Source organism: Thunnus maccoyii, chromosome 4 (assembly GCF_910596095.1).
Source record: "Thunnus maccoyii chromosome 4, fThuMac1.1, whole genome shotgun sequence".
NCBI lineage: Eukaryota > Metazoa > Chordata > Actinopteri > Scombriformes > Scombridae > Thunnus > Thunnus maccoyii.
Window position 1 is genome coordinate 15382879 of NC_056536.1, and position 27643 is coordinate 15410521.

Here is a 27643-nt window from a genome sequence, read left to right on the forward strand (position 1 = left end):
TATAAGAAGTTTATGAGACCTTAATTCCTCCCTCCCTGCTCTGTCCATGTGACTGACGGTGTCAAGAGTCAAAAGTCCAGCAGGCAGCAAATACAATACGGAAGAAAAAACCCAGAGTCCAAAAGCACACTTTTATTCAAACTGATTTGAACCCACTCAGGTGTTGTCAAATATTCAAAAATGGTCATAATCATACATACACCGACAGACTGACAGACTCTATGATGACAGGAAATACAGAGTGAACCGTTGTACTAAATGTATCACAGGTGTAGAAGAAGAAACACACAGAGAGTGAGACCACGATATAGTGTTTATCTTCTGCATATTTACACCCCATGTTGTACAATATGAGCACACACTCACCAGACACTTTATCAAAGTCACCTGTGCAGTCTAATGCAATACAGTACAACAGTTATGCCATAAATTCTGCATTTAGTAAGTTTATACATTTTCAGTTTTTGTTGATATTGTCAGAAAGGTGATAATTCTACTTTATGTTTGTTATTGAGGCACCACCACCTACTGGGACCTTAATAATAATAAACATAAAGTGGAATTATCACCTTTTCTGACAATGTCAACAAAAACTGAAAATATAAAAGCTAAAGCTAAAATATACAATTTATGGCAGAACTGTTGTATTGGATTGTGTTAGACTGCACAAGTGTTCCTGTGAATGTATATTTTGTGTATATGTGCAATCAAATCAATAAACCCCATATTGAAGAACTGTTCATATCAGTATCACTGAGATGAAGTATGTGAGTGTGTTCCTTTTTTTCCTTTTCTTTACATCATTCACTATTGCCCTTATTAGGCTAATTGGATTGACTGGCCAATCAGGAAGAGGCACCTCCTAAATCAGGGTTTAAGCAGAGGGAATTAAAGGGTGGATCTCTGCTGGGCAGAGCTGCTGAATTGACTTGATCCTTGAGAGAGTCCCATCTGATCATCTAATCGAAAAGAGGCCAACAAAGCCAGGAAGGGTCAAGCACCTCCCTCCCAATCCCCTTCCGCTTGGAAATCACCTTTCAGCACGATTAGTGCTGCACCCAGATTCTCTGCAGCTGCTCACAGAGAACCGTCAAAATTTCCATCCTTGAGGATCTTGAGTTGCTGGAGGAAGAAAGCATGGGTGCGGGAGCAAGCGCAGAGGACAAAAAGTCCAAGGAGTTGGAAAAACAACTCCAAGAAGATGCTGATAAGGACTCTAAAACAGTCAAGCTATTACTGCTTGGTAAGTGGACTCATAAATAGTCTTGTTGCACAAAGTTTTCCTTTTTGTCTCAGGCTGCAGGTGATGCAAAAGTGCTCAGATGGCAGTATGTAGCTTCAAAAGATTCTGAAATGTATAGATCTAACTTTTAGCTTTCCATCTCTGACTGAACAAAACTTGTGTGGAGGTTCAAGACTGCAGAGTAGAACAAACATCTTATAGTCAACCAACAGACGACAGGTGTAACTGAAGGATAACATGCACAGATAAAAAAAAACAAACAAACATGACTTACTTTTGCTTTAGTCAGCTTTCCTGGAACATAAACAACTGATTCTAAATGTTAGGATGGAAATTAATTTATGTCACAGACTGTGCAACTGAGAAATTCATAACCGTGTAATCATCAGATAATGAAGGACGTCTCATTTTAATTTGTTGCATATTCCTTAAATCTGAGGTGGTGCTAAACTGCTCTGGCACATCTGTTCACTGCTTAGTTAGATGTAAGATATGGCGTGCTGAGAGGATTTACAGGCTGTGCAGGTGACTTGTTTCTAGATAAAACCCTACATTAATTTATTGGAAAGATGGGAGGACTGTTTGAGCTCAGAGCTTAGAGAGTAAAGTAAAGGCAGCAGAGATAAAGCTGCAAGGCGAGCAGTTAACAGAGTAAAGAATTCCTTTCTATAAAATGTGAAAATAAATTTTTAAAAATCAAACAGTAAAACAATAACTTTCTTAATTTGAAAATATATTAAAAACAAAACATTAGTAATAGATTTAACCTGTAAATTAAAGAGTACGGTCTTGACCTGCTCTATTTGAAAAGTGCCCTGAGATAACTTTTGTTATGATTTGGTGCTATATAAATAAAAATTTTAATTTAAATTAAAAAATTGAAATTTAACTGCTTATTAACAAATTGTTTACTACTTGCACAATATAAAATACAGCACAGACATGACCTTGCTCAGCTAAAAGTTGGATTTTTAGCATTATCAGAGCTATTTTCAAGAATTTGCAGAACTTCTATCAATCTCTAAAAGGCTTCAAACATGAAAGCATTGCAAACTTAAAAAAAAAAATTGACACATACATTAATTCAAAAAAGTGGTAGTAAAATGTGTTTATATTATCTTGGCTGCACCTTAAAAATAAGGATGACTTTTCAATTCTTATGGAAGGACATTGGTGCTTAAAAGATCTTTGGTCTAAACAAATCACAGCACAGCAGCGATATGTCAATCCGATTAGCTAACTGGTTTAGTGCAGATCTACTTGGTGAGGTCTCTGTTGATCCCTCGACTTGCACATAAAAGTATAAAATGAGTTTTATTATCACTAACGTTGTCACTAACAGTAATGTGATTGCTAACAGCGACATTTATCATAATACCAGTGAATATTTTGCTTAAAAATCTGGGAGACAATGTTAGACGAAGAGAGGATTAAGAAATAAAGCTACTCGATTGATACTGATTTTATGTAACAGATTATATTTTGTGAAATTATAGATACAAAAATGAAAAAAGAATATTATTGTCAAATGAAAATCAGATGAAAAAAATTAACTACTTTATTTTTACTGTACGTATGGTACTGTGCCCTCTTTGCACTGGAGATACATGTTGGAAATCAAGTATTTAATATATACATAATGTTACCATTTACTTTAAAAACAACACAAAAAACCCTGTAGATTACCTTATGGATGTTTTCCCCCTCACAACACTGCATTATTCTGATCTGTGTAAAACACTTTGAGACTTAACATTTACCTCCGTTAGATTAGACGAACTGACTCAGTAAAGCTGTAGAGGAACAAACCTCTGTAGGTTTTCATCTAATATTTACAGCTGATGTCAGTGATCCTTGTGTGCAGGTGTCTAAAAGGTGTCTAAATGTTTTATGTCTCTTAATAAACCTTTGTACTCTTTGAATATAAATGTAGTCAGCTATAAAGCACTAAAAAACTCTCTGCAAGTCTTCCTCCTGTAGGTCCCAAATCTCTGAAACAACAAAATGAATATTCTCAGTCTGCATTAACTGAGATGGTTCCATAGTTTAAATACATCATATAATTACAAGTGAAAAAAATATTTGTCTGCAAAATTTGCATCATTTCAATTAGTTAAACTCTGTATTTTCATGGGGTTCGTTACTGGGGCTCGTCACAAACACCTTAATCATCTGTTGTAGATCCTGCAAAAACATCAACCAAGTATCGTCCGCAGGATAAACATCAATATAGAGATTTAATGTCGCTGTAAAGCCTACAGGCACATTCAGCTAATGAGCATAAATAAAAATAATAAAGACACTCTTCACTAAAACACAGCTGATGAAAACCAAACTTCATACTGTCACTGTACCTTTATCACCTCACTGCAAATTAGCTAAATAAACCTGTTACTGATTCAGTAAGCGCTGCTGGTTTTTCTGCCTGAGAGAGCTTGATGAGGGCACAGAAGTCAAGGCTTGAAGTCTTAAAACGCTCAAGCAGTAAGTCTGTGAACGCAGCTTAATGTGGCTTCAGAGAGTACAGGACAGGCAGCTTTGGTTGCTCTGTGACGTGATAAATTCCTTCTGGCCTGAGTTAGCTTACAGTGAGCAAGAGACTCGTCCGCCTGCAATACAACATGTTTCTCCTCTTACACAGGTTGCCAGATTGTCAAAGTTTTGTCTGACAGCTTTGTGGTTTGTGAGGTGCTCAATGTACAAAAAAACCTGCTGATAATCTGACATTATTATCTTACAGAAGGTCAACAAGATAAAAAAAAAAAAGCCATGAGTGTTGTGAGTAGATTATGTTCCTATTAGCAGAGCCTTTAGCCAATTTAGAGTTCTCTATTAAAGCATTACAAGGCTTCATATAGAAATGAGAGCCAGATCACTTCAGAGCACGTCATCTTTTCACAGACCAGCTGCAAATGTGGCTCATTAACAGAAATAAATGTTACAATCTCAGCAGTTTTCCTCTCCTCTGCCACAGACAACCCTGTCTTTCTTAACTCTATCAGCTGTTGTCTGTTACAGGCTTCACTGTCACATCTACTGTAACATACTGTATATATTCTGTGTGTGTGCTGTCTAGTATACAGTATCTTTCTGTCTGTTTATGTTTTATGACTGTAAATTGTGCAGTTCCTTGTTTACATGCGTCATTATTATATGTTAAACCAATTTAAATGTGGGCAGGTGCAACAAATGAACACTCAATTCTGTAAAACTCTACATACGTACATTTATGTGGACACATGCACATACATATGAGAGTGTTCACAGTGAGGTTTGTGGATTACATCAGGCAGCAATGTCAGAGGTTTTTTTTTCTTTTCTTTTTAAATGTAACTCATTCCACAAACCAAATTGAGCTTTGCTCCCTTGTGGTGAGGGCAGATGTCTTCAAACAGCAGAAAATCACTGTGAAACTATCCACAGAACAGGCAGCATGATCTTTTCTGTTTTGGCCAGACTGCTCCTTTGACTGCATCATCAAAGCACATTCTTTGGCTGTTTATGGTTTAAAGTTTGTGTCTACTTGATGGCATGTTGGAGAGAAACGCAGGTTTTGGTGCTAGTGCTGAACTTTGTCTTCTCTTCCAGGTGCTGGTGAGTCAGGAAAGAGCACCATCGTAAAACAAATGAAGTAAGTAAACCCACAGGAGTTTAACTTATGGACTAATTAATCTAAAATTAGTGGTAAAATCTTTTTTTTGTGTGTGTGTGTCATTCACACCGTGTCAGTGGCGAGCAATCACAGTGCAACAGAAGGATTCTTTAATCTCATTGGTCAGCATACATGCAGCAGCCTAAACCTCCCCCGTCTTTGTCTGTTTCACTTGCAGTGAAGCCTTTCACAAAGGTCAACAGGGCAAACATCCGCTTACTCTGATTTGTCAGCACTTGTTTTGTGCAGTTAGTTACACTGAGCTGAGTGAGATAAGACTCTCACCACAAGGTGGCACTGTGACTTGATGATTATGTATATATCCAGGTTATTTATATTTATATATAGTGTGAACTGAATTATAGTATTTCTATTTTATTTGTATGGGAGTCAAATAGTTCCAGAAATTACCTACAGTAACTATTTTCTATATGCTATATAAATTACCCACTGGCTCAGCCAAGGAGAGGCTTAATGTAACTAAGTTTGACAAAGCTTTTTTTTAAATTTTAGTCTTTTAACTAAAACACTTTCCTCACTACTCTTTTACTTGTGTACAGGATTCTGCATCAAGGAGGTTACACAAAAGAGGAACAAATGGAGTTTAGAGCAATCATCTATGGCAACATCCTGCAGTCTGCTCTGGCTATCATCAGAGGCATGGAGATGCTGGGCGTTGATTTTGGCTCGCCTAGTGGACAGGTCTCATATTACACCAACATGTTCATTAGTCACATGCCTAATTTGTCATTTTCATCCTACTATTAACAGTTAAGATACTGTGACATTGCTGATGGATCTTTGTTCTGTGTGCATGAAACCACAGGAGGATGCACAGAAGCTGCAGAACTTGTCAGACTCCATTGAGGAAGGCACAATGCCTAATGAGCTGGCTGATGTCATCAAGAAGCTGTGGAAAGACTCTGGTGTGCAGGCCGGCTTTGACAGAGCTGCTGAGTACCAACTCAACGACTCCGCTGGCTAGTGAGTCTGCGTCTCCTACTGGGAGTGATAATGTTGTGGTGTAAAACTAAACAGGCAGCTAGTTTACAGCAGGTGCAGGGAAGAGTCTATTAGTGTTTGTGGATAAAGATGATTTCATATCTGAAGCCTGATTGCTGTACTGTTTGTTCTGACATCATCAGCTACCTCAATGAAATGGACAGAATCTGCAAGCCAGACTACCTCCCCACCGAGCAGGATGTGCTGCGATCTCGAGTCAAAACAACTGGTATCATTGAAGAACAGTTCTCCTGCAAAGAGTTGCACTTCAGGTTAGTGAACAAAAGTCTGTCTTCACTTCTTTCTTCACACTGAAGAAAAACGCCGACTGACTTTGCTCTGACTTTGTGTTGTGAACAGGATGTTCGATGTGGGCGGCCAGAGGTCAGAGAGAAAGAAGTGGATCCATTGTTTCGAGGGTGTGACCTGCATCATCTTCTGCGGAGCTCTCAGCGCATACGACATGGTGCTCGTAGAGGACGATGAAGTGGTGAGTTGGGACCCCCGTTACCTGACTGTAAAGGATTTGAAGACAGACATGTCAGCTACTAACTGACCCGGTTCCTCTCTGACCTTTTCAGAACCGCATGCACGAGTCCCTCCATCTATTCAACAGTATCTGTAACCACAGATTCTTTGCACTGACCTCCATCGTACTTTTCCTCAACAAGAAGGATCTCTTTGAGGAGAAGATCAAGAAAGTTCATCTGAGTATCTGCTTCCCAGACTATGACGGTAAGACCCTGCTTAGACTAAATACACAGTCAGAGCATGACACCACATCTGTCAGGCATGCGGTGACAGTAGATCAGTCAGCTGCCAACAAGTCATAGTTAGGATTCATTTGAAAGCCAACCAATCAGCACTAGAATGAACATAACTACAACATATTTACTTGTGACAAAATAAAAAGACAGTTTGAGCCTCAGTGTTATTCCCCTAAATTAAATTATGTGTTGCAAGTAATTATATTAGAATGTCAGTTTATCGACACAGTGATTCCCATCATGCACAGAGGGATCGATGATGATCCGGGTTTCATGAACCTTCTCATAAATCTGCTCCCATCTCCCTACATTTCATTTCCTTTTAGGCCCCAACACGTACGATGACGCCAGCAACTACATCAAGTTGCAGTTCTTGGAACTGAACATGAAGAAGGGTGTGAAAGAAATCTACTCCCACTTGACCTGTGCCACAGACACAAAGAACGTCGAGATTGTGTTCAACGCTGTGACAGACATCATCATCAAAGAAAACCTTAAAGATTGCGGTCTTTTCTAAGCAGCTCCAGAGTGAAAAGAGGTACGTGGTGACCACATCACATCTCTCCCAGGGACTTTGTTGATACAGAGTAATGGGGTCCAGATGAGGCAGACCTCTTGGCAATTCAATTTAAACCTCACACAGCGAATCATATCTGGCTGTCCTGTGTTGCCAAGCAACAACTTCTGGCCATAAGACGAGCTAACACAAACTCAAGCCACACAGAGAATTTAGTTGCTTTGTTGCTGCTAAGAATGAGGAAGATAATGAGAAGCAAAAAACGTTCCCTGTAGTGACTTGTGATTAAATGTCTCAATCAGTTCCTTTTCAAGCCGCAGGACAAGTTAGAAATAGTTTGAACCTTGCAACCTGCAGATGATGTAGCCCTTAATCTAGCAAAAATGTTAATGTTGATTTCTTATTTTCCTCTACTTTGCAGAACTCCCTTTCCTACCTTAACCCCTCACATATTGGCATTAACTGAGAAGTGTACTGATGGAGCAGAGGATCCTCAGTTTGTTGCGCTCATGCCATCGCTTCCATGCCAAGTCCTGGTCCTTGACTGCTCCTAGCACACCACCATCTTCAACAGTACATCCCTGCAACACAGCGCACGTCCAGCTGGGCTGACACAACCATCAAAGTCACCAGATCATTGTTGTGGACATACAGGTTTCTACAAGTTTTAAGATTCTTCAGATTTCTTGAGTACAGCATTCGTCCCACACCAGAAGCTTCTGGTGCAAAACAATAAATCCGGGAGAAAATATTGATATTTTGAATAGCAACATTGCAACCTTGTTGTTCTTTTTGAGTACAGTAGTCTCTGTGTCTTGATTATAAAAACTGTAAAAAGTTCCTGAGTAAATATCTCAGATATTCCCAGTGCTTGCAGTGTATCCAGATTGCAAACCAAATTGTACATGTATCTAATCTAAATAGTGTTAATGTATTCAACTCACTTAACATTTTAATGTGATGAATAAATTTCTGAAGGTCAAACATGGTAGAGAAACTTTGTACATAAGAGTAGATAATTCAATATATTTTGAAAGATAAATAATTCATAAATCTATATGAAATACAAGAGTGAGGGAAACATTAGAGGGATGATGCTTTATTATGAAAAGGGAATGAAAATCTACTGAGTTTGTCCTTTCTTATGAAATGTAGAGGCATGAAATAAAGATGCATTAACTTCACTTGTGTCTCTGTGTCTTTGCTGCAGAATCACACTCAGTCATTCACTGAATTATGTATATCGAATTAGGGGAAACGGGGCTGTCAACGCTGGGGGATTGCCGTGGGCTGTTTGTTGGAGACAATGTTGCTGTTATATAAGTTCCCTGTTCTTATCAGAGGGGAAATGGAAGCGTATGGAAGTTCATTAACAATAAACCTATTGAGAGAGCAAAACAAATTAAAGCGGTAATTAATCTGCGAGTTGAGATTTAAAGATTGTGAGTGATTCATGAGGCGGCGAGCAAGGACAGAACTAAAAGTGGAATCAGTGTGTGGAGCAGATTTATATCACTAGAGAGGATTTATATTATGAGATTTGAGCGAGAAGTAGAGCTTCCTCTGTTTACATTTTTAAAGTTGCATGTTCTCAGTTTTGGTGATTTCTATCACCAGCGAGTAAACGCCAGGACAAAGTAGAAATCCATTATCATTGTCATTCTGTTCATAACATCAGGCTTCTTCTCAGAGCGGTTCATTAGCCTTTCCATCTGTCAAAATTTTGACTGTGAAAACATGAAGTTTTATCCTTATAAGACCTGTACTTTTGAGCCTTTTATACAGAAAGTACACACATTCTGTTAAATCAGCTGGAGAAAACTGTCAGCGGCCTTTTTCTTACTGTCAACAAGTCCCATGATGAGACCAAAACTAACAATTAATTGATCCTACTAACAAGTATTTCATGTGTAGCCAATGCTTTACTTTACATAGCCTATTCCTCTGTGCCATTCAGCTCCATTGTTGTTTTCCAAAACCTATTAGAAACACATCAGTGAGCCAGCGCTCCTTCATTACGATGAACACAGACGGTGGCGTTTATTTTTCCACATACAACGTCCTGCTGCCTTCAATACGTGCAACCAATCTGCAGCTAAAAATACACACAGTCCCCAAATAGACGACATATTCCTGTTTGAAAGACGTTCGCTAAAAAACATCAGAACCCAGCTGTTTCAGGAAATTACTTACCCTTTTTAAAAGATGAAAGATTTCAATAAACATGCATGAAATGAGGATTTTAGGCTCAAAGGTTTTGTTGCATTTGATAAACTGTCCCCACATGCTCTCATGTTGACTTGTAGATTGATTATAGTTTGAATTAATTTTGTGACGACTCACGTATTTAATAAACTTGCATGGAGTTTTACTACAGAGGCAACATATAAGTCAATAAGGTCATACTGGTGAGCTGGGGCATGCTGGGCCCTCAGCTAAAACATACAGATGTGTCCCTTAAGTCTAAAAAAAATTAGTTTCCCCCATTTAAATTACCTCCTTGTACTGTTTGAGTGAGATGTTTTTATAAATCGTCATAGTGGATTTCAACTGTTCGGTGCTGCCTGTGGTAAGATTTTGGTTTGGCATTTAAAAACAGAACAAAGGGGAGACAGCTTTGTGCCATCATTTAATGACGTTAAAATGAACCAATACAAATGCAGAGATTTAAAGTGGTATGTAAATGTCAGCTACCAGGCCTTCTCCGTGCAGGAAGTGACTGATCTAACCCAAACTGAGCTCCACTACGGTATATACAGTATCCACAACAGACTTCCTCAGCTACGGCCAAAGGACACAAATACAACCTCTGGCTATATCAAACTACTATCCCACTTTGCATGTTTGTGTGTTTTTATTTATTTACTGGTATCCATAGGAATAAAAAAAAATACCTTGAAAAAAAGGGAGGCTTCTATATCGAAAGTGAATAATATTAGTCATATTTAAACTCCTATGGAAAGAAAAACAGAAAAATCAGGAAATCCCTTCACAAATTGATTTGCAGTGATGTCTCTTAAGTATAAAAATATTGTTCAATCAATACAAGGTGGTGTAGTTAAAATTAAAATAACTATGTAGACAGCTGTGTTGCTAAATAATCCCCAGACCCAACAGGTTACGTTATATACATCAAAACTGCTCACACAAAACGTTTTTCTATACATAAGTTACGGCATTCACACATTCAAAAGTGGAAATACTATATAATCGCAACTCAAAAAAATTCAAATAAAATATAACAAATGCAAATATTCAGTAAATGCAATGTGATACAGGCTTACAGCTATGAGAAGATGCAACACAAAACAAAAGTGAACTGGATTTACATGTCAGCTGTTAAACTGTGAAATGCAGAAATGGATTTGATGAACAGCCAGTCTCCTTTGGTCCTTGTGCATATGGCAGACAAATTTTATAAATGTGTCAGCTGGATTTGAGAGATACTGGAGGGGCCTTCACCTGCCGGCCCCTCAGCGATGTAAATCTCAAGATTCCCTCACTAATTATATCCTCCCAGTATGCTCTGCATCGTGAAATCTATTAAGACAAAAGTGATCATGGTAGCAAGTCCCCCAAATTGTGGAATTTATTGGTCCTGCACGCAGCATGGCCACCTGCTCAGTCCTTAGTAACACCTACTTTCCAATTCGCCCTCTGCAGACAAGATGTGCCAGCCCCGAAGTCCCGGTTCTCCTCCTGACACCTGCAAGGAAAATGATCATTAATACTTATGATGACTAACGTTATGTGGAGCTTGAAATCATTTTTAGTATCATAGGAACCCTCTGATTACTTATTTGAAGCCTCTTAGTTCAAAAGAGATCTTCTAATATTGGTGTGACATGAGTCCGCCGCTGCTCTCCATGTTTTTCATGTTTTTGCACTAAACCGCTTCCCAGCCTCGTCTTTTAAGGTCTATTTTTGAGGAATAAACAGTAATGACGCCTGGTCCATAAATACAAATATCTGAGCCACAGTTTATTTTTGTTTGTCCGTTTTCTTTTTTGAATGTGTATTCGTAGGTCTGTGTTTGCAAGAACTTTTAAATGTTTGTGTTCACATGGGAAAAGTCTGTAGGGGACATTGGTTGGGGGGGGTTGGAGGGTAAATGTGTGCTATTATGGTTATTAAAAGGTGGGTTTGGGTTTTGTTTTATTCTCTTCTTTTTACTTTTGTGCTGGGGTTCAAAATGCTCTTCTGAAGTCAGTTCAAAAAACCCTATGGCGACAGGAAATAATTAACTAATAGGAGGCATAGTAAATAAATAAAGAATAAAAAGCCCCTAAAAATGTAATTTATACAATTCATCATACGCTGTTAAAATAAAACGTACATGGACATGCTACAGTGTGTCTCAAAATGCTGTAATGATATTTACGTCATGATTACATACAGAAGCAACAAACATGGCTGAAAGTTAAAATAATGCTACTGTCGACTCTGCTGTGGAGGAGTTAGTTCCTCCAGCAGGAGTAACATTTGTAGCAGTGGTTTGGTTATAAAAGGTCAGATCGACAACAAATCATGACAATATGTAAGAAATGTAAGAAGATGGCAACACAACAAATTTATTTCAACATTTCAAGCATCTCTCAGGTGAAAGTGGATGTGCTGACCTGCAGGGCCTGGAGATTCAGTAGAGCCCGATCTCCCTCAGGTTGATCTTGATGATGACATCAGTGACCGCGTCGAACACAAACTGCACATTCTTGGTGTCTGTGGCACAAGTGAAGTGGGTGTAGATCTCCTTGGTGTCCTTTCGTTTATTTAAGTCTTCAAACTGGCACTGGATATAAGCTGCCGTCTCTTCGTACGAGTCACCGCCTACAGGACATAAAAGCTTAGTTATAGAAAGATGCTGGTTATGATTTACATGATCTCTGGAAAAAAAAGCTCTTTTTATTTTTAACATTGTGGGTTAAACAAAAGATGAGATTAATCTGTGACCACGTTTAGCTGATTTCCTGCTGTTACAAACAAACTTTTTCTCTGTTCTCTGCCAGTAAGTAAACGTGTGTGTGTGTGTGTGTGTGTGTGTGTGTGTGTGTGTGTTTATATTAGCAAGAAATAATCATTAAAAGGACAAATAATAACAACAATAATACTAATTGTGATTATTATCACAATTAAGTTATCAATGGATCTTGTTTTGATGTAAATAAATGATAACAGAATTCAATCATTAAGTAAATCAATATACTTGGCAGGTGTACGAGTAAACAAACAAACAACAACAGCCATCATTTTCTATTTTCATCTGAGTTTCTACTGGTTGTTCTCTTGAGCAGATGAATTTTACTGCAATCATTTCACATTTGGGGATTTCTCTCAGTAAATAGGGGAGTTTCTGAATGTCTGTTTTGGATTCAAAATCATTATATATTTTGTTTATATTTGGGAAATATTTCTCCCTTAAAGCTGTTTAACTTTGGACACGAGGTGAGAAAGTGTAGCTCTGTCTCTACCTGTCGTCTGTCACACTGGGAGTCTCTCCTCCGGCTCTGTCTATGTCGACCCTTTTCTATGTCTAGTCTGTGTTCACTGAGTCTGTATATTGTCAAGAATTTTCTTAATTTAGGAGTTTTTATTGTTTTGAGGTAATTTGTTAGTGTTGTTGTTTCCTTCCAATACGAAATATATTTTCCTTTTTTTTTTCTCTAACAAGTTGAAAATGATGAACGGTGACATAATCCTTTCTGATCTATAAATAGATGCAACTGTCATAATCCATCATGGACATTAGAACAGCTTGGGTTAATAAAACTGACTGGGAAAAAATGCGCTACAGTAAATTGTTTAGACTTTAGACAAAATGCTGGCAAGTTAGGCTGCATCTGGTTTACTGTGCAGAGAATGTATATGATTATAAACATGCTCGCTGTGCTGCAGAAACTAAATCCTATAGTCCTGTCCTATCTGCAAACAATATGAGCCGTAACGATCCTGAAACTCTTAGTTAATTGAAATAAATCAACAACAACAGAAAGAGAAATAATTATAAACTTCAATAAACTGCTGATACACAAACTTCCTCAAAATTTTTAAAAAAGTCTGCACACAGTATGTGACAGGTGCGTCGGAGGAAAGCAAAACTTGAATAAAAATGAGGAAACTCCCACATACTGTCTCACTGCTTGCTAGAATATTTGTTAGTTTACGACATTTTGGTCTGTTCGATAAGTTTGTCTCACCGGAGTACTCGGGGTAGCAGATAGTGAGCGGACTCTTGCTGATCTTCTCCTCAAACAGGTCCTTCTTGTTGAGGAAGAGGATGATGGAGGTGAGCGTGAACCACTTGTTGTTGCAGATGGAGTCGAAAAGCTTCATGCTCTCGTGCATCCGGTTCTGAGGAAAGAGCAGATGACAACTTACCCGTAACTTCAATCCCATTTTTCAACAGAAAAGGGAAAATCTTCTGTCTCTGATATATTTAGATGCACTAAGAGGAACAAAGCTATACTCACCATCTCCTCATCCTCGGCCAAAACGAGGTCGTAGTCGCTAAGCGCTACGCAAAAAATGATAGATGTGACTCCCTCAAAACAATGAATCCACTTCTTCCTCTCCGAGCGCTGACCCCCGACATCAAACATCCTGGAGACAGAGACATAGCAGCAGCATGAATAAATACACAGTCTCATTTTAATGTCATTTTAATTTTAGAGTTTTATGAGGATGAGCTTCCTCTTAAAAATCCAGGGCAAGAGCACAAACACACAAACACACAAACACACACACACACACACACACAGCAGGCTGGTGACCTCACTCTGTAATCTCATGTTTGTGTCTGCTGCCTCTAACTCCACCTGAGGCCCTTTGAGGCAAAATGAATCTATACTGAGCTGTTTAACCGACACACAGATGAAATGACAGAACGCTGTGTGCTTCAACACCAATTCAGTGATTACACATTTCCAGATCCCTGAACGTGTGTTTTTTTTATGGGGTTACAAAGGCAGGCCAGGGAGGCTATTACAGTTAATGTTTCACCAATATTTATAAGTACAGGAGCTAGACAGAATAATGTAAAAGGACTGAAGCAATGTAATTACATTAACTGCTACAGTGGTGGGTCATATTAGGCTGAATGCCAGTCGGCAGCATTTGGCGGTTGCGAAAGAGGTTTGAAAATCAGCACTTTGATGTGCAATTTTTCAAAGCAACATGAGACAACTAACAAAGCTGCACAGAAGTGAAATCTGCTGTGACCCCACTGCAAAAATCAATATGATAACATAAATGATAAACATTATGACAAACAAAATGAGACGAACAACAAGGACATGCACGACCCTTTTTTCTATGTTGAGCTATTGCAGACGAGGGACGGACTGTTCCTTTATATTATATTTCCCAAACAGTTTAGTCTGAAAACATCTCAAAGGCCTGGAGAAGTAAACCTGGTATTTCACAAGACAAAAAACAAACAGGAAAAGAGTAGAAAAAGTCAAAAAAATAAATATTTTGTGCAGCTTAATTTGTTGTTTCTTGTTTCCTACCGCACCTTGCAACCTCTTTGAAGGACCCAGACCCCCAGTTTGGGAAACACTGAGTTAAGTTTATAATGAGGACATCTCACTGTTGACCGATACAATAAACCAGTGCTGGCTGCGACTGCCAGTAAAGCTTAATAAGTTATTTTTATGGCACAAACAGCACACCTGAGGCCAGGGCGCCTTTATGAGGAAGTACAATACAACTATACTAACTTGAAGTAGAGATTTTTGAAGGTGAAGTGAGTTTCCACGATGCCAGTGGTCTTCACACGTGTACGCAGCACGTCCTGCTGAGTCGGGACGTAGTTCGGCTGGCAGATCCGGTCCAAGTCATTCAGGTAGCTGAGAGACAGGAAACACGGGTTTGTGAAAACGATCCCAGATCCAATGTAAATATGACAGTGTGATTTTAATAAATTCCAGGGGATTATCAGGCTTTTAATACATGAAAAAGTCACAACACAGCAAAGCGACATGTTTTTTTGGACACTTTTGTCTTGTGAAGTGGAGGGCTTGTTCTACACACAGACATCCAAGGACTCAACAGAATGATACTAAATATGGGCTCATATTTTGGTGGATGATAAACACTGGCTCCTTGTGGGTTGAGTAAAAACAGACTAACTCCACTGGTTCCTCCCGTCTAGTAGTGTGGACAAAGAGCACCAGGAGCCACGACAGCTCGGCTGTTTTCAAAACAAAGAACATGTCCTTCACACTGAGCTACTTTCTTTCAGGGTGAATGTGATATAAACGCTACAGAAACAGAAAATCAGGGGCTTTATCCGTGTCTGATGGGTAATACAAGCCTGGACTATATTTAGCTCAAATGGCTTTGTTTGCATTTTTTCACTTAACTCCATCAGACAGTTTTATCCAGTGGTTGACTATCATAACAAACTGAAACCATTTTGTCAAATGAAGTGATATCTAAGCAGCTGTAAGTGGATAGAAACATTTTCCAGCTGTCAGTTTCTCCTTCGACTTTCTCCCTTTTCAGGAATGCAATCAGCTTTACAAGCTGACACAAGACCTTGAAGAACAAGACACATCTTGCCCCTCCTTCTGTCCTCCTGTGGAAATATTACAGAAACTCTCTCTAACAGTTGTCATCCTCCCTGTGATGAGGAAAACATGATTACAAAACAATGTCTTACGGAGTACGAGCTCGAAGCCCGATGACGAAATTTCAAATTTCACTACAGGTCGTTAAAGCAGTTTCACTTCTGCCAGGAATTTTCAGAAAATGAGATAAGCAAGTTGAGTTTGAAATCTCTTATTTTTGAAGACAAAATAAACTAAGACGTTTTTTTATCTTGAATCCCTGCTTAAAGAAGAGGTTTAATCCTATTTTATCATAAACCGTGCATTAAAAGAATTACTGGTCGCTCTGATCAGTCTTCCAGTCCATACTGGCTGTAAAAAGATCCTAATGTGACAAAACCCTCAGTCCTCGTTCTGTGTAGAATCTGAAGTTCAGCTGGAGCTAATTTGAGGTTTCAGCAGTCTGAGTCATCTTAGTTACGTTTTTATTATTACAAAATTCCCTCCTTGTGTTTCCCTGGACAGTACTGTGTAGCTGCAACGAAGGGATGGCAACACAAAGGAGGAATTTTTATGAGTATTTGTTTAGTATTTTTTGGTGATTTTATGCCTTTATTAGACAGTTGACGAAGTGTGGAGAGAGAGAAGCGAGGAAAGACGAGAGACTCTTGATGGACGGACCTAAGGAGGGGTTGCTTTGATGAGTTTTTAATTAAAAATGTTACAGCAGCCTTCCTTACAGTCAAGAAGGAGAAACCATCTCATGTTATTCATCTATAAAGCTCTACTATAAAGCTTCCAAACTACCTCACATCTCTTCTCTCATTTAAATCTAGTAACTACAGTAAACGATCCAGTAATTAATTAACCTCAGACATCCTTCATGTACGCACCAATGTTGGCAGAACTGGCTTCAAGAATGAACTGCAAACTGCCCTCAAACTTGAGTCTTACACTCCTCTTAAAGCTTTATTATCTGACGTTTTTTATGATTCTGTAACTGTTTTTATTAATTCCTTGTTCCTTGTTTGTGTAGTTGTGTTGTTACTGTCTGCTGACTGTGTTCTTGTCTTATGAATGTTTCTTGTTCTCAGACTGCCTGATTAAATAAAGATTTTTAAAAAAGTGTTAATAGAACCATAATACATACATTGGAAAGAAATTAGGGAATGCTTAAATCTTCTTAAAGGTCGTTAAATTTCAACTTTAAAGTGAATTTTTTAACAGAATGAGGACTGTGGATCTTCATCACTTGCATTGGCGCAGCACTAGGAAGGGACCATTATGGACAGGAGGCAGCAACCAATAACTCTTTCAATGTACATATGGACATATGAGCATTATTTTAAGACAGATAAATTCACAGTAGTCTGTAGATTGACTCGTGTAATAAGCTTGTAGTCGGCACTTTGTTAAGTTTACGGGTGTCTGTATGTAGAGAAGTCAACAGAAACAGTCAACAAGAAGTCCTCACTATGCAGCAGAGTCGTTGAGCTGATACTCTCGCGATCGATCGAAGCACGCCTGAACTCCGGTATCGCTCCACAACCTCTGAATCACGCTGGTCAGCTCTGCCGACAGCGTCCCTTCCTCCGCCGAGCTCGCCAGGGCAAACAGCTGGCGGGCATCGTCCTGGAAACAAACACAATCATTTCTGTCATTTTGAAGAACTTCCTGTGGTGATTCATTTCTTAAAGCGTACCTAACTACCAGAATGTGGCTCTGTGGAAGTCATGTTTAATTGTGGTTAGCTTACCGCCCGCGCAGCATCTCCAAAATCTATCTTTAACCGTCCCATCGCCCTGATGATGGCCATGATGGACTGGATGGTGTTGCTGTACACCACCACCTTGTACTGTTTGCACTCCTCTTCTGAGTAGCCATCTTCATGAATGATTCTGACACAGAAAACAAAGTCCAAACAGGCTTTTAGAGTTCAGATAAATATGACGGTGTGAACAATTGCTCTCACAAATGTGGGACATATTACAAATTTGAAGATTTTTCATGCAACACTGTCATTAGTGCTGGAATTTGAGCTTCAGTGAGCATGCAGCTTGCCTAATGTGGGAAATGGGGGAGTCTATTCAGGTCCTGCCAGGCTACGACTGGCCTCTGAGGCCTTTGTTTAACATGTTGTGTAAAAGGGAGCTTCCTCCTCTGCCTGAGTGGAGCAAAATGAGGCTCCTACTCTGCTTCTACAGCATTTCCACAAAGATGAACCCTGTTTGTGATTACAGCTCTCACTGCACTATTAACCTCTGACAACAGGGCTGCGGCTGAAAGTGGGAGTGAGCGAGTGGAACTGTGTTTCGTCAAATTAAGACAAAAATAGGGTGAATGTTTCTTACAGGATGTATCGGTTTGATATCATGCCATGTGCACTGTTATCAGAAATGAGTTATAAGCTGTAACTTACTTCATCTGCTTTACTATCGTGCTTTTCCCAGATTCGCCAGCACCTGAAAAAGATGGACAGTAGTTATATGCAACCACATCAGGAATGACAGCAGCCACATAATATCTCACAGTTTCAGAATCCTCTCGACGGCAGATCAATCCAGCTTTTCATAAGGGTTGAACTTAATTTGATCTATTAATCACACATCATACAGTGTGCAGTATGTTTGCGTCAAAAAGCCCAAAAAAAGGAGCCTTGTGATGAATTTCAATGGCAGACATTTAAGTGGAGCCTGAGGGAGTTTGTACGGTCATGAAGCAATGAAGCACTCCCCTGCATACAAGCGTATTATCAGAAGTATGAGAAATAAAACTAATTTCTCATTGCCCATAGGAAGACACATGGACATCAGTGTCATGTGGAGGGATCATATTCTAGCTGCTTGCCCAACACATACAACAGTGTATAAACTACCGCAGCCCGAAGCACAGAGAGCATCGTGGGAAATGGTCTCTTTAGGAAGTGAGAGCTTTGAAATCTTTCTCAACAGTGTGCTTCTGCACAAAAGATGAACTGATGACTGGAACAAATGTTATGAAGGGTATTGCAATAATAAGTGGGAAAATGACTTCACATGAGGAACCTTTACAGTATTTCTACACTAATCAGCCAAACAGGAAACAGTTGTCATGCTTCTGGCTGAGCCAGTGTTTTTCCAGAGACAATCCCAGATATCATGCTGTTCTGGGCGTTAGAGAGCACAGAGGGCATAAAAACACCACAAATGATCCAAAGAGTCTGTCAGCAATCTGAAGCCCCCCCAAAATAACAAACACACCAACTGGCTCGCCGACCCAAACCCAACCAGCACCGAAAGACAACTCTTAGATGTAACATCGACGGCCTTTTTCAGATTTACCGTGTCTTTAAAATATCTGTATTTGTGGTTTTTTGTAGATCTGTATGACAAAAGAACAATTAAAACAACCTTCATGCCCCTCTGTGATTCTTCATCGATCAGAAAGGTTCTTCTCTTTGATATCATGACGAGTCACTACAGCAGCGACACTGGTGTGAACAATTGTGTTTATTGGAATTGAACAGTACATGTACTGTAGGGCTGCAACTAATGTCATTACTATCATTATTGATTGATCTGCAGATTATTTTCTTAATCAATTAATTGTTTTGTAGAAAACATTGAAAAATGCCTGTAAATTTCCTAAAGCCAAAGGTGACATCTTTAGATCGTTTATTTTGTCTCCCCAGTCAGATGAGTCCAAAGCCCAAAGATAATATCTACAGATTAAATAAACAAGATAAAACGTGTCAGTCAGAGAGCTTTAGAGGTGCTGGTGGGCGGATTTTTTTACTTTTGGACAGAGCCAGGCAAGTTGTTTCCCCCCACTTCCAGTCTTTATGCTGAGCTAAGCTAACCGTCTGCTGGTTCAAACAGACAGATATTATTAATTAATTAATTGACCTTGAAAATCCTAATTAACCACCGAACACTGATATGACTTAACTGTGATATTATTAGTAGCAAACAACGCGTTTCACCTGTAGCTTCTTTGGGTTTGCTTTTTTTTTTTTTTTTGAGCAACCCTGAAGAAGCTACAGGCAAAATGCGTTGTTCGCTCCTAATAAAGTCACAATAAAATCATATCAGTGTGCGGTGGTTAATTTTGATTTTCAAAAATATAATATGTTGCATATATATATGCAAACAACCAGCATCTGATTGAAAGTACTGGCTGTGCACGGGGAGTTCTGTTCACTAATTAATTGACCTTGTTTGCTGTTTAAGGTATCCTGTCAACAGATGAGCAGATCTATATCTTTTATAATAACGGCCTGTGGAGAAAATGCTTTTCAGGCTGCAGTATCATTGTTGGTCCCTTGGATAAATTTGCAGCAAGGTTGACTCGCTGTGCTGAATCTAGCTCTCTTAAAGGGGACATATGCACATTTCCAGGTCTATATTTATATTCTTGGGCTCCACTGGAATATGTTTGCATGATATACAGTTCAAAAACTCTTAAACTGAGGGGCTTTATGCAGCCCCTCAGTTCAGCCTCTATCTGAAACGAGCCGTTTTAGCTCCTGTCTCTTTAAGACCTCCTCCTGATGAACCCACTCTGTTCTGATTGGTTAGCTCTCACTTCTTTTTGTCGTTCTTTACTTGAAATGTCAACTTCTCAAATACGTTTGTACATGTTCAAGCCCGAATCCAATCCAAAATATGCCCGTTGACAACCTGAATAAACCATGGAATGACCTTAGCAACAAAGGCTACGGGGCGCACGGCCATTTGCGGGAACAAGCGAACAATCTGATGACGACGAAGTAAAGGTTTTATAGTTTAGGTTGCAGAAGAAGCGTTTAGAGTAGACTGAAGCGGCGGCTTTTACATACATTGACCACAGGTTTTGGACCTTTGAACGTGTTCAACACAGATATCCAACATCATACATTGTAACTGTATAAAAATAACAGAAAGCCACAAAATGCCCCTTTAACAGATCAACGATTGAATACACACTCAAGCCAGATGTATCAGTGCATGGATTTGGACCCAGCTCTCAGTGGTGGCGGGCTCGCTTTGCCCCTTGTGTCGACCATTCCTTCGCCCTGGAGTCAGCAATTTTTCATAGCTGGAGTTTAATTAAACAAGCGTCAAAGCGTGTGTGCACATCAAACATTTGATGTCAAACTCAGACAACCGGTGAGAAATTATTTCCATAAACATCTGGGGTGAGTTTACACTGGCAGTCGAACCTCCTTTTGCTTAATATAATCACAGTAATTATGAACGACCGCAGGATGAAGAAGTTTTACGGCACTGGAATTTGAAATATGGATGGCAGCTTTTTTTCTTAAAACAGCCCAGAATTAAAGTCTTGATGGAGGAATATTTTAAAATAAGGGCAAACTTTGTCTTAATATAGTTGTTCCCCCAAAATGTGGCGAAGCACATTCCCGATGCCAGTTAGGAATCCTTTCAGAACAGATGAATTTTGTCAAGGAGGCTTACAGTTGAGTAATATGTTCGGACGGCCGGCCAACAAGAATTAAATCCATGAATTCTTTGGTTAAGCTGTCACCAGCAAAAGAGATTTACGCCCGCTCACACAGACAGGGAGGAGAGGACAAATTGTGTTGATCCCTCTCCTCAGTTCTGTCAGTCACCAATTGTCTCATTCACGGCATTTTTTGGCTGATTATCAACCGTGGCCTCCCGCCAGCTCACAAACCAACTTTACACAGGCATTCACAGAGTCGTCCAAACCCATGTGGGACTCAGACTCCAAACCAAGCCTCATTTAATAAGAATTTCAAATGCAGATATTTTATAAATCACTATTTGTGGTCAAAAAGGAGACCATTTTCATTGGAAGGGTGCGCTGGCTCTCCAGCTTTGTGGTTCGCTATAAAGAACAGCACCCGAACTCCTCTTTGTTTTTCCCCTATAACTCTCTTGTCCCGGCACAGACAGGGAGTGGAGGGCACTGCCTGGAAAAACTGCTTCCCCTTCGACTCTGCGGTCAGAACTAGAAAATGAGTGTTTCCATACAATGAGATTTTAGCCTGCATTGTAGTTTTGCACCATCACACGAATCAGCCTGAAGTTAATCCTCAGAGATCAGTTAGTCAGTGGTGGGATTCATCTGTGTCCTCGCAACCACTTCTATGTGACTTCATGTGAAATCTATTTAAAGTTTTACTTCTGTCGGCACAATCAGGGCTCAGCTACTTAAAATATCTTGTCTTCCACACAACAATCAATGAACAGATCAGTGGAAACAGACTGATAAAAATCACTACATACTTGTGGTTACTAGCAGCTCTGAAATAGTCTGAAGTAAGCTTACTGGCATGGTTTTGTTCTGTCATATCTTCTAAATCAAGAGAAATCACTGCAAACAGAAAGGAAAACCTGCTAATAGGAAAGCAGCACATCTATTGTAGGAATAATGCCTCCATCAGGAATGTGATCCAGATCACAAACGATAAGGAAAATAAGCAGGAAAGCTGTTAAAGAAGAAATAAATCCATCCCATATCTGGAGATTTGCAAAGCGTGGAAATCATGTTAGTCTTGATCCACAACTGTGAGTCTTAATATACTGAAGTTCCTGTTATAGTGATTCCTGTTGAGATATAAATCAGCTTTAAGTGGGATTTCTGTGGAAGATTAATTTTAAATCTCTCTAGGGAATTTTAAACTTGTGTAAGATTTACAACATGGTAGTCTTCAAGATAACAAAATGTATTTCAGGGGCCTGTAACACTTTACACTCATCCCTCCATATCAAATAAAAGATGTATGACAATAATAATGCTCCTCAGTGCTTACAATCAGCTAAATCATTTCTCCATTTGACATATCATGACTGATTGATTAAATAACAAGAGTTCAGAGGTGATAAAAAACATTCCACTGTGAGGAAATAAGCCTGTCGTGGAGATTTTTCACGATCAATTATGATGATGCAACTTGTTGAGACGCCACCCCCTGCGCATCATATCCCAGCAAACATTGTTCGGACGGTGATGTCATGTCCTTGGCAAAAACAGCAACATGGACATGACACGCAAATCATGACATTCGGGTCAAATTATTATTTAGCGGACTTGTGCACATATTTGGAATACGGATATGAATGCGTAAGTGTCAATTTCTCCTTCTTATCAATATTTGGTCCAATGTTGTTTTTTTTATTCATTAATTGGTTGAGAGCAGTGTGTCTGTGTGACTCAGTGTGTTTGTGTAGAAATGATGCATCTATCTTGTATTAAATAAGATACTTGATGTGTATGATGTGTGTTTGTCTATATATCATTTATTATCAGGATTATCTTGTATGTGACACATTGTTACGATGTATAACAGACATATTTTGACGTTGTTGGGACACAAACAGGAAGGACGTCCAACTGATGACCAGGTCCAACATCTTTCAGGCACAACTTTCATTTTGGAGCTATTTTTAAACCATAACAGGACGTTATGATTGGACATTCAAATGACGGTCATTCAACATCTCAGTGTTTGCTGGGATGCTATCAGTGCATTATGTATTTCACTTCATGGTAATTCCTGAGAATGAATGATTCATTTCATGAAGTTCTTAGTAATGTTTCTGTCTAATCAGATTGTGTGAGATTATGTTACAGAACAAAATGAAAACACCTGAGTGAGGACTCCACATACTTAAAGTCAGTCGATGCACAGTTTATTTTCAACTGTGATTGATTCACCAATCTCTTAAAACTACATACAACATTTCAGCAGCACCAGATGTCTGTTTATCTTCATTATATCATTTTGTATGAAAAAGCAATGCCTCCATCACAAGGTCAAGGGCAGTGAACTTACATGACAAAACTGTATGAGTACAATCAGCTTCTACAGTTCACACTCTATCATTTTGGCTGCAGCAAATAGCTGAAGTTACGCAAGCTGTTTGGGGAATTTTTTATGATTCTTTTTGTAACTTTAACTTGCTTTTTTTTAAGATTACGGGATGAACTAGTCAAACAGTATTTTTAGTCTGTCACTCTTCTTCTGGTAAAAAGGGAGGATTGCAAGGAAGTAGACGTGTTCTTGTAACGTAATGCAACTTCCACCAATAATGGAAATTCTGGTTCCAGTCTTGACAAAATGCTAGCGGCTAGCAGACCACCAGGATTAAATGTCAGTTTTACAACTATAAAAGCTGATATGTGTCCATGAATTCACGGGGTGACAACACGTAAAGGCTGTATTTAAACACAGGGTGCTTTGAGCTAAATACTAACATCAACATGCTAACATGCTGATGCTAAGCAGGTACAATGTTTACCATGTTCACCAGCCAATCAGCACCAAACACAGACTACAGCTGAGGCTGATGGGAATATCATTAATTTTGCAGGTATTTAGTCATAAACCCAAGTAGAGCTGCAATGAAGTTAGTTAATTACTAATGATTAAGTGCCAACTATTTGATAATCGATTAATCGTTCTGAGTCATTTTGGGGCATTTCCAATTCTCTGATTCTCAAATGTGAATATTTTCTGGTTTATTTAATGTTATATGATAGTAAAATAAATATCTTTGGGTTGTGGACTGTTGGTTGGGACTAAAGAAGACATTTGTGTATATAAAGTTGGGCTTTGGGGAATAGTGATCAATATTTTTCACCATTTTCTGACATTTTGTAAACCAAACGACTGATCGATTAATTAAAAAAATAATTCACACATTAATCTATAATGAAAGTACTAATCATTAGTTGCAGCCCTAAACTGAAGTTTTGGACAAATTAAAATATTTACCAGATGATGGTCACCAAAGTTATAACAATTCATCCTGAGGCGACCACACAGTAAGCTTCTATTGCACTATTTATCAATAGTTGTTGACATATTTCAGTCTGGACCAAAGTGGTGGACTGACTGACACTGCCCTCCCTACAGCAGGAAGGAGTCTCACGTACAGTATTGTTGACTTTTTCGTTGATCGTCAGAAAATCACAGACTTTAGGTTATGGCCTCTCGAGATTAGAAGAAGCGTCTTTGTGGTTTACTCTTCGTTAGTGTAGTTTGTGTCCTTAACACAGTGGGGTCTTATAATTTCTTTTTCAGGTGCATCAGCATGCAAAAGTCACCAAATTTTCTAAAGTTTTGATAATTGTTGGTCGTTGTTGGTGCTCTGACACTTGTGATGTCACCTCACAAAGCTCACTCAGCTTTTTCTCACACAGTAGTTCTTCTGAGGATGTTCTCTAACATCACAAACTGGAGCTGGGCCAGACCAGCAGAGTGAACATTTTAATGAGGCTCTGTGGTGTCATGGGATTTTGTTCCAGAAATGTTTCATTTAACTGAACATATTGTGTAAACAAATTGGATTTAGAGTTTAACTTCTTTTAGAAAGCTGGTTCAGGACATTTCTGCTCGAGGATCCTGCTAATGTGCAGAGAGTGTAAAAATGTTGAGTGCTGCTGAACTCGGAGCATTTAATCCCCCTGGCACGTCTGTGCAGTCCACACCCGGAGTGTCAGTACCACTGTGTGTGTCTGTGTGTGTGTCAGTATACAGGTTGGCAATGCATTTACATCAGTCATTGGTCAGTGGTAGCATGAGAAAGTGCTGAAATCTGCACACTTAATGCATGACACTGATCCAAGAAGTCATTAATGTCATTTATCTGATTTAAAATTTGTTCCAGCAAAACTGAACTGCCTTAAATTTAGTTTAACAGCTAAATGCTTCAAATAAAAACACACAAATTCTAAATGTTAAAGTAAATAACTAAAGATGTGGCAGAGCAAGATAAGTGTACCTGAAAACCTGAAAACTCTCAAAAACTTAATTCGCAAAAATTTTGAATGTATTGTCAGTCATTTTTCAAAAATGCTGCTTTTCTTTGACTGATGTGATGACAAATTGTTTTTTCAACTCTTGTTGGTCAGTGAAAACAAGTTATTTGAGGACATCAAGTTGGGCTTTCATGCTATTTTCTGACATTTTAATGATTCATTGACTAAAACAGAAAATAATCATCAGATCAATCAATAATGAAACATCAGTCAGGCTGTATTGTGATGAACAATATGTTGAGGTACAATAAGAACTAGAAATACCACCTTGCAGTTGTACGTCTCCGCCAACCAGTCAAGTTGTAGTTTACTTTCATGTCTGTACAGACTCATAAATTCAGGAATTTAATAAAAGGTATTAAGTGTATTTTCCTTGTATGTGTTCACATGTTTGGCCAATAAAACTGAATCTGATAGAACATAAAGTTGTAGCCGTGACAGTATAAGATGCTTCAGATGTGGATGTTGCTGCAAAGAAACAACAAATTCAAGATGTGGATGCTGCACATACATCTTCAACCAACAAGATCTTTACAATCACCACAGTTTCAAGGTGGGAACCAAGATTAGTGTCACCAATTCATTATCTGACCAAATGTGAAATATGGTCATAATATCTCCTTCTGTGCCTGAGTTATGGTGTTGAATAATGGCCAGAAAATAAGGACATTATGATGTCACAGTGACCTTGCCCTTTGACCTTTGACCACAAAAATCTAATCAGTTCATCCTTGAGTCCAAATGGACGTTTGTGCCAGATGTAATAAAAGTCCTTGCAGGCGTTCCTTTGATACCACGTTCACGAGAATGGGACGGACAACCTGAAAGCATAATGGCTGTCGCCAGCATGGAGGCATAAAAATCACACATGTATGTGTAACAATTAAATATCCCATCAGTTAATATCCTATTGATACTGCCAACTCCAACACGGATACTGTAAAAGCATTTATGTCTATTTTCTTAGTGTTGACCCAGAACAGGGGCAGCATTTCCCTGCTGCTGTAAAGTTTAAACACTGAGGTGAAACAGGCCTGCAGGAGTTACAACGTGCTTGTTGATAAGTGACACTTGTCAACAAACAGTCTCCTCTGAACTGAGGTACTTTCTACCTTTCAACAACTCCTAAGTTGCCTTCTGCATAAGTTGCAGTTGCTTTCTCACCACCAACATCTGGTTTACTTCTGCAAGTTCTGTCAGTGGAGAAATGATGAGCCACAGCTGCATGAAACCAACAGAATGAGGAGGAGGAGGAGTGTTTTAAGACTATGTGTATGAGAAAGTTTAAAGCACACAAATCCTGGTGATGATGAATGAAACTGATTTCATGCATGTAAACAAACAAAAAAAGAGCCAATAACATAATTCCTACCGAGTAAAAGCAGTTTCACTTCTCTGGAGGACTTATCTCTGTCTTCTCGCAGGTTTTTGTCAATCATTTTACTCCTCTCCACCGCAGCTTTGTCCTCGGCGCTGATCGTGCAGCCCATTTTTGCCTTCGAACAACTTTTTTAGTGTCGGATCGAGGTTTCAGCAGCTCATGAGTTGAAGGGAAACGCCGTCAAACAGCTCTTGGGTCGGTGTGAGCTGAAGTTTCCCAGCCGGGGGAGAAGCGGAGAGAGGGGGAAAGGCGTTGGCACCGGAGGCTCGTCTGTCCCACTAAACCCCACAGTCTGATGCTGAACTCACACAGCTCCAGTCCAACACTCCTGCCTGCCCAGGTGATTCACTTCTGGGATTTATACGGAAAAATCTCCCCAAGTAGATGTTTATAAAAATGTATGTTATCTAACTTATCCGCAGTTAGAAGAACAAAAGCGTAAAAAGAAGAAAACAAACAGTTTCTGTATAAAGTTATTTGAAAAACCAGGCGCTTAGTCCAGCGTTTTGAGAGAAAATGCTCAGTAATAATCACCGGATTTTCCCCATGAGACTGGCTGCTGCGCAGTCGCGCGTTCATCCAGCTGATCCAGCTGTAAACCAAGAAAACGGTACTGGAAAAGGAAAATTGATGCGCCGCACAGGCCTGATGGGAAATGTAGTCGACTCTAAACTACCAGATATGTTATTTCTGTCTGTGTAGCTCAAATATTGCTCAAATTTGTGCACAAATCAATATATCCTCCCAAAGCCTCTGTGAACTGAGTT

General features: G+C 39.2%; 2 protein-coding genes across 2 annotated transcripts; one reads left to right on the top strand and one right to left on the bottom strand.

The window, feature by feature from the left end:
* The first annotated feature begins 638 nt into the window (after positions 1-638).
* On the top strand, positions 639-10528 carry gnat2 (guanine nucleotide binding protein (G protein), alpha transducing activity polypeptide 2). The gene is made up of 9 exons (XM_042408211.1): positions 639-1243; positions 4832-4874; positions 5456-5597; positions 5722-5879; positions 6041-6169; positions 6258-6387; positions 6479-6632; positions 6991-7202; positions 7603-10528. The coding sequence occupies exons 1-8, from the start codon at positions 1138-1140 to the stop codon at positions 7179-7181; spliced, it is 1053 nt and encodes a 350-aa protein (XP_042264145.1). The 5' UTR covers positions 639-1137; the 3' UTR covers positions 7182-7202; positions 7603-10528.
* Positions 9794-27633, bottom strand: gnai3 (guanine nucleotide binding protein (G protein), alpha inhibiting activity polypeptide 3). Its single transcript, XM_042408210.1, has 9 exons — positions 26868-27633; positions 18147-18189; positions 17484-17625; positions 17202-17359; positions 14897-15025; positions 13649-13778; positions 13376-13529; positions 11801-12008; positions 9794-10887 (listed from the first exon to the last, which is right to left on the bottom strand). The coding sequence occupies exons 1-8, from the start codon at positions 26983-26985 to the stop codon at positions 11818-11820; spliced, it is 1065 nt and encodes a 354-aa protein (XP_042264144.1). The 5' UTR covers positions 26986-27633; the 3' UTR covers positions 9794-10887; positions 11801-11817.
* Positions 27634-27643: the final 10 nt, after the last annotated feature.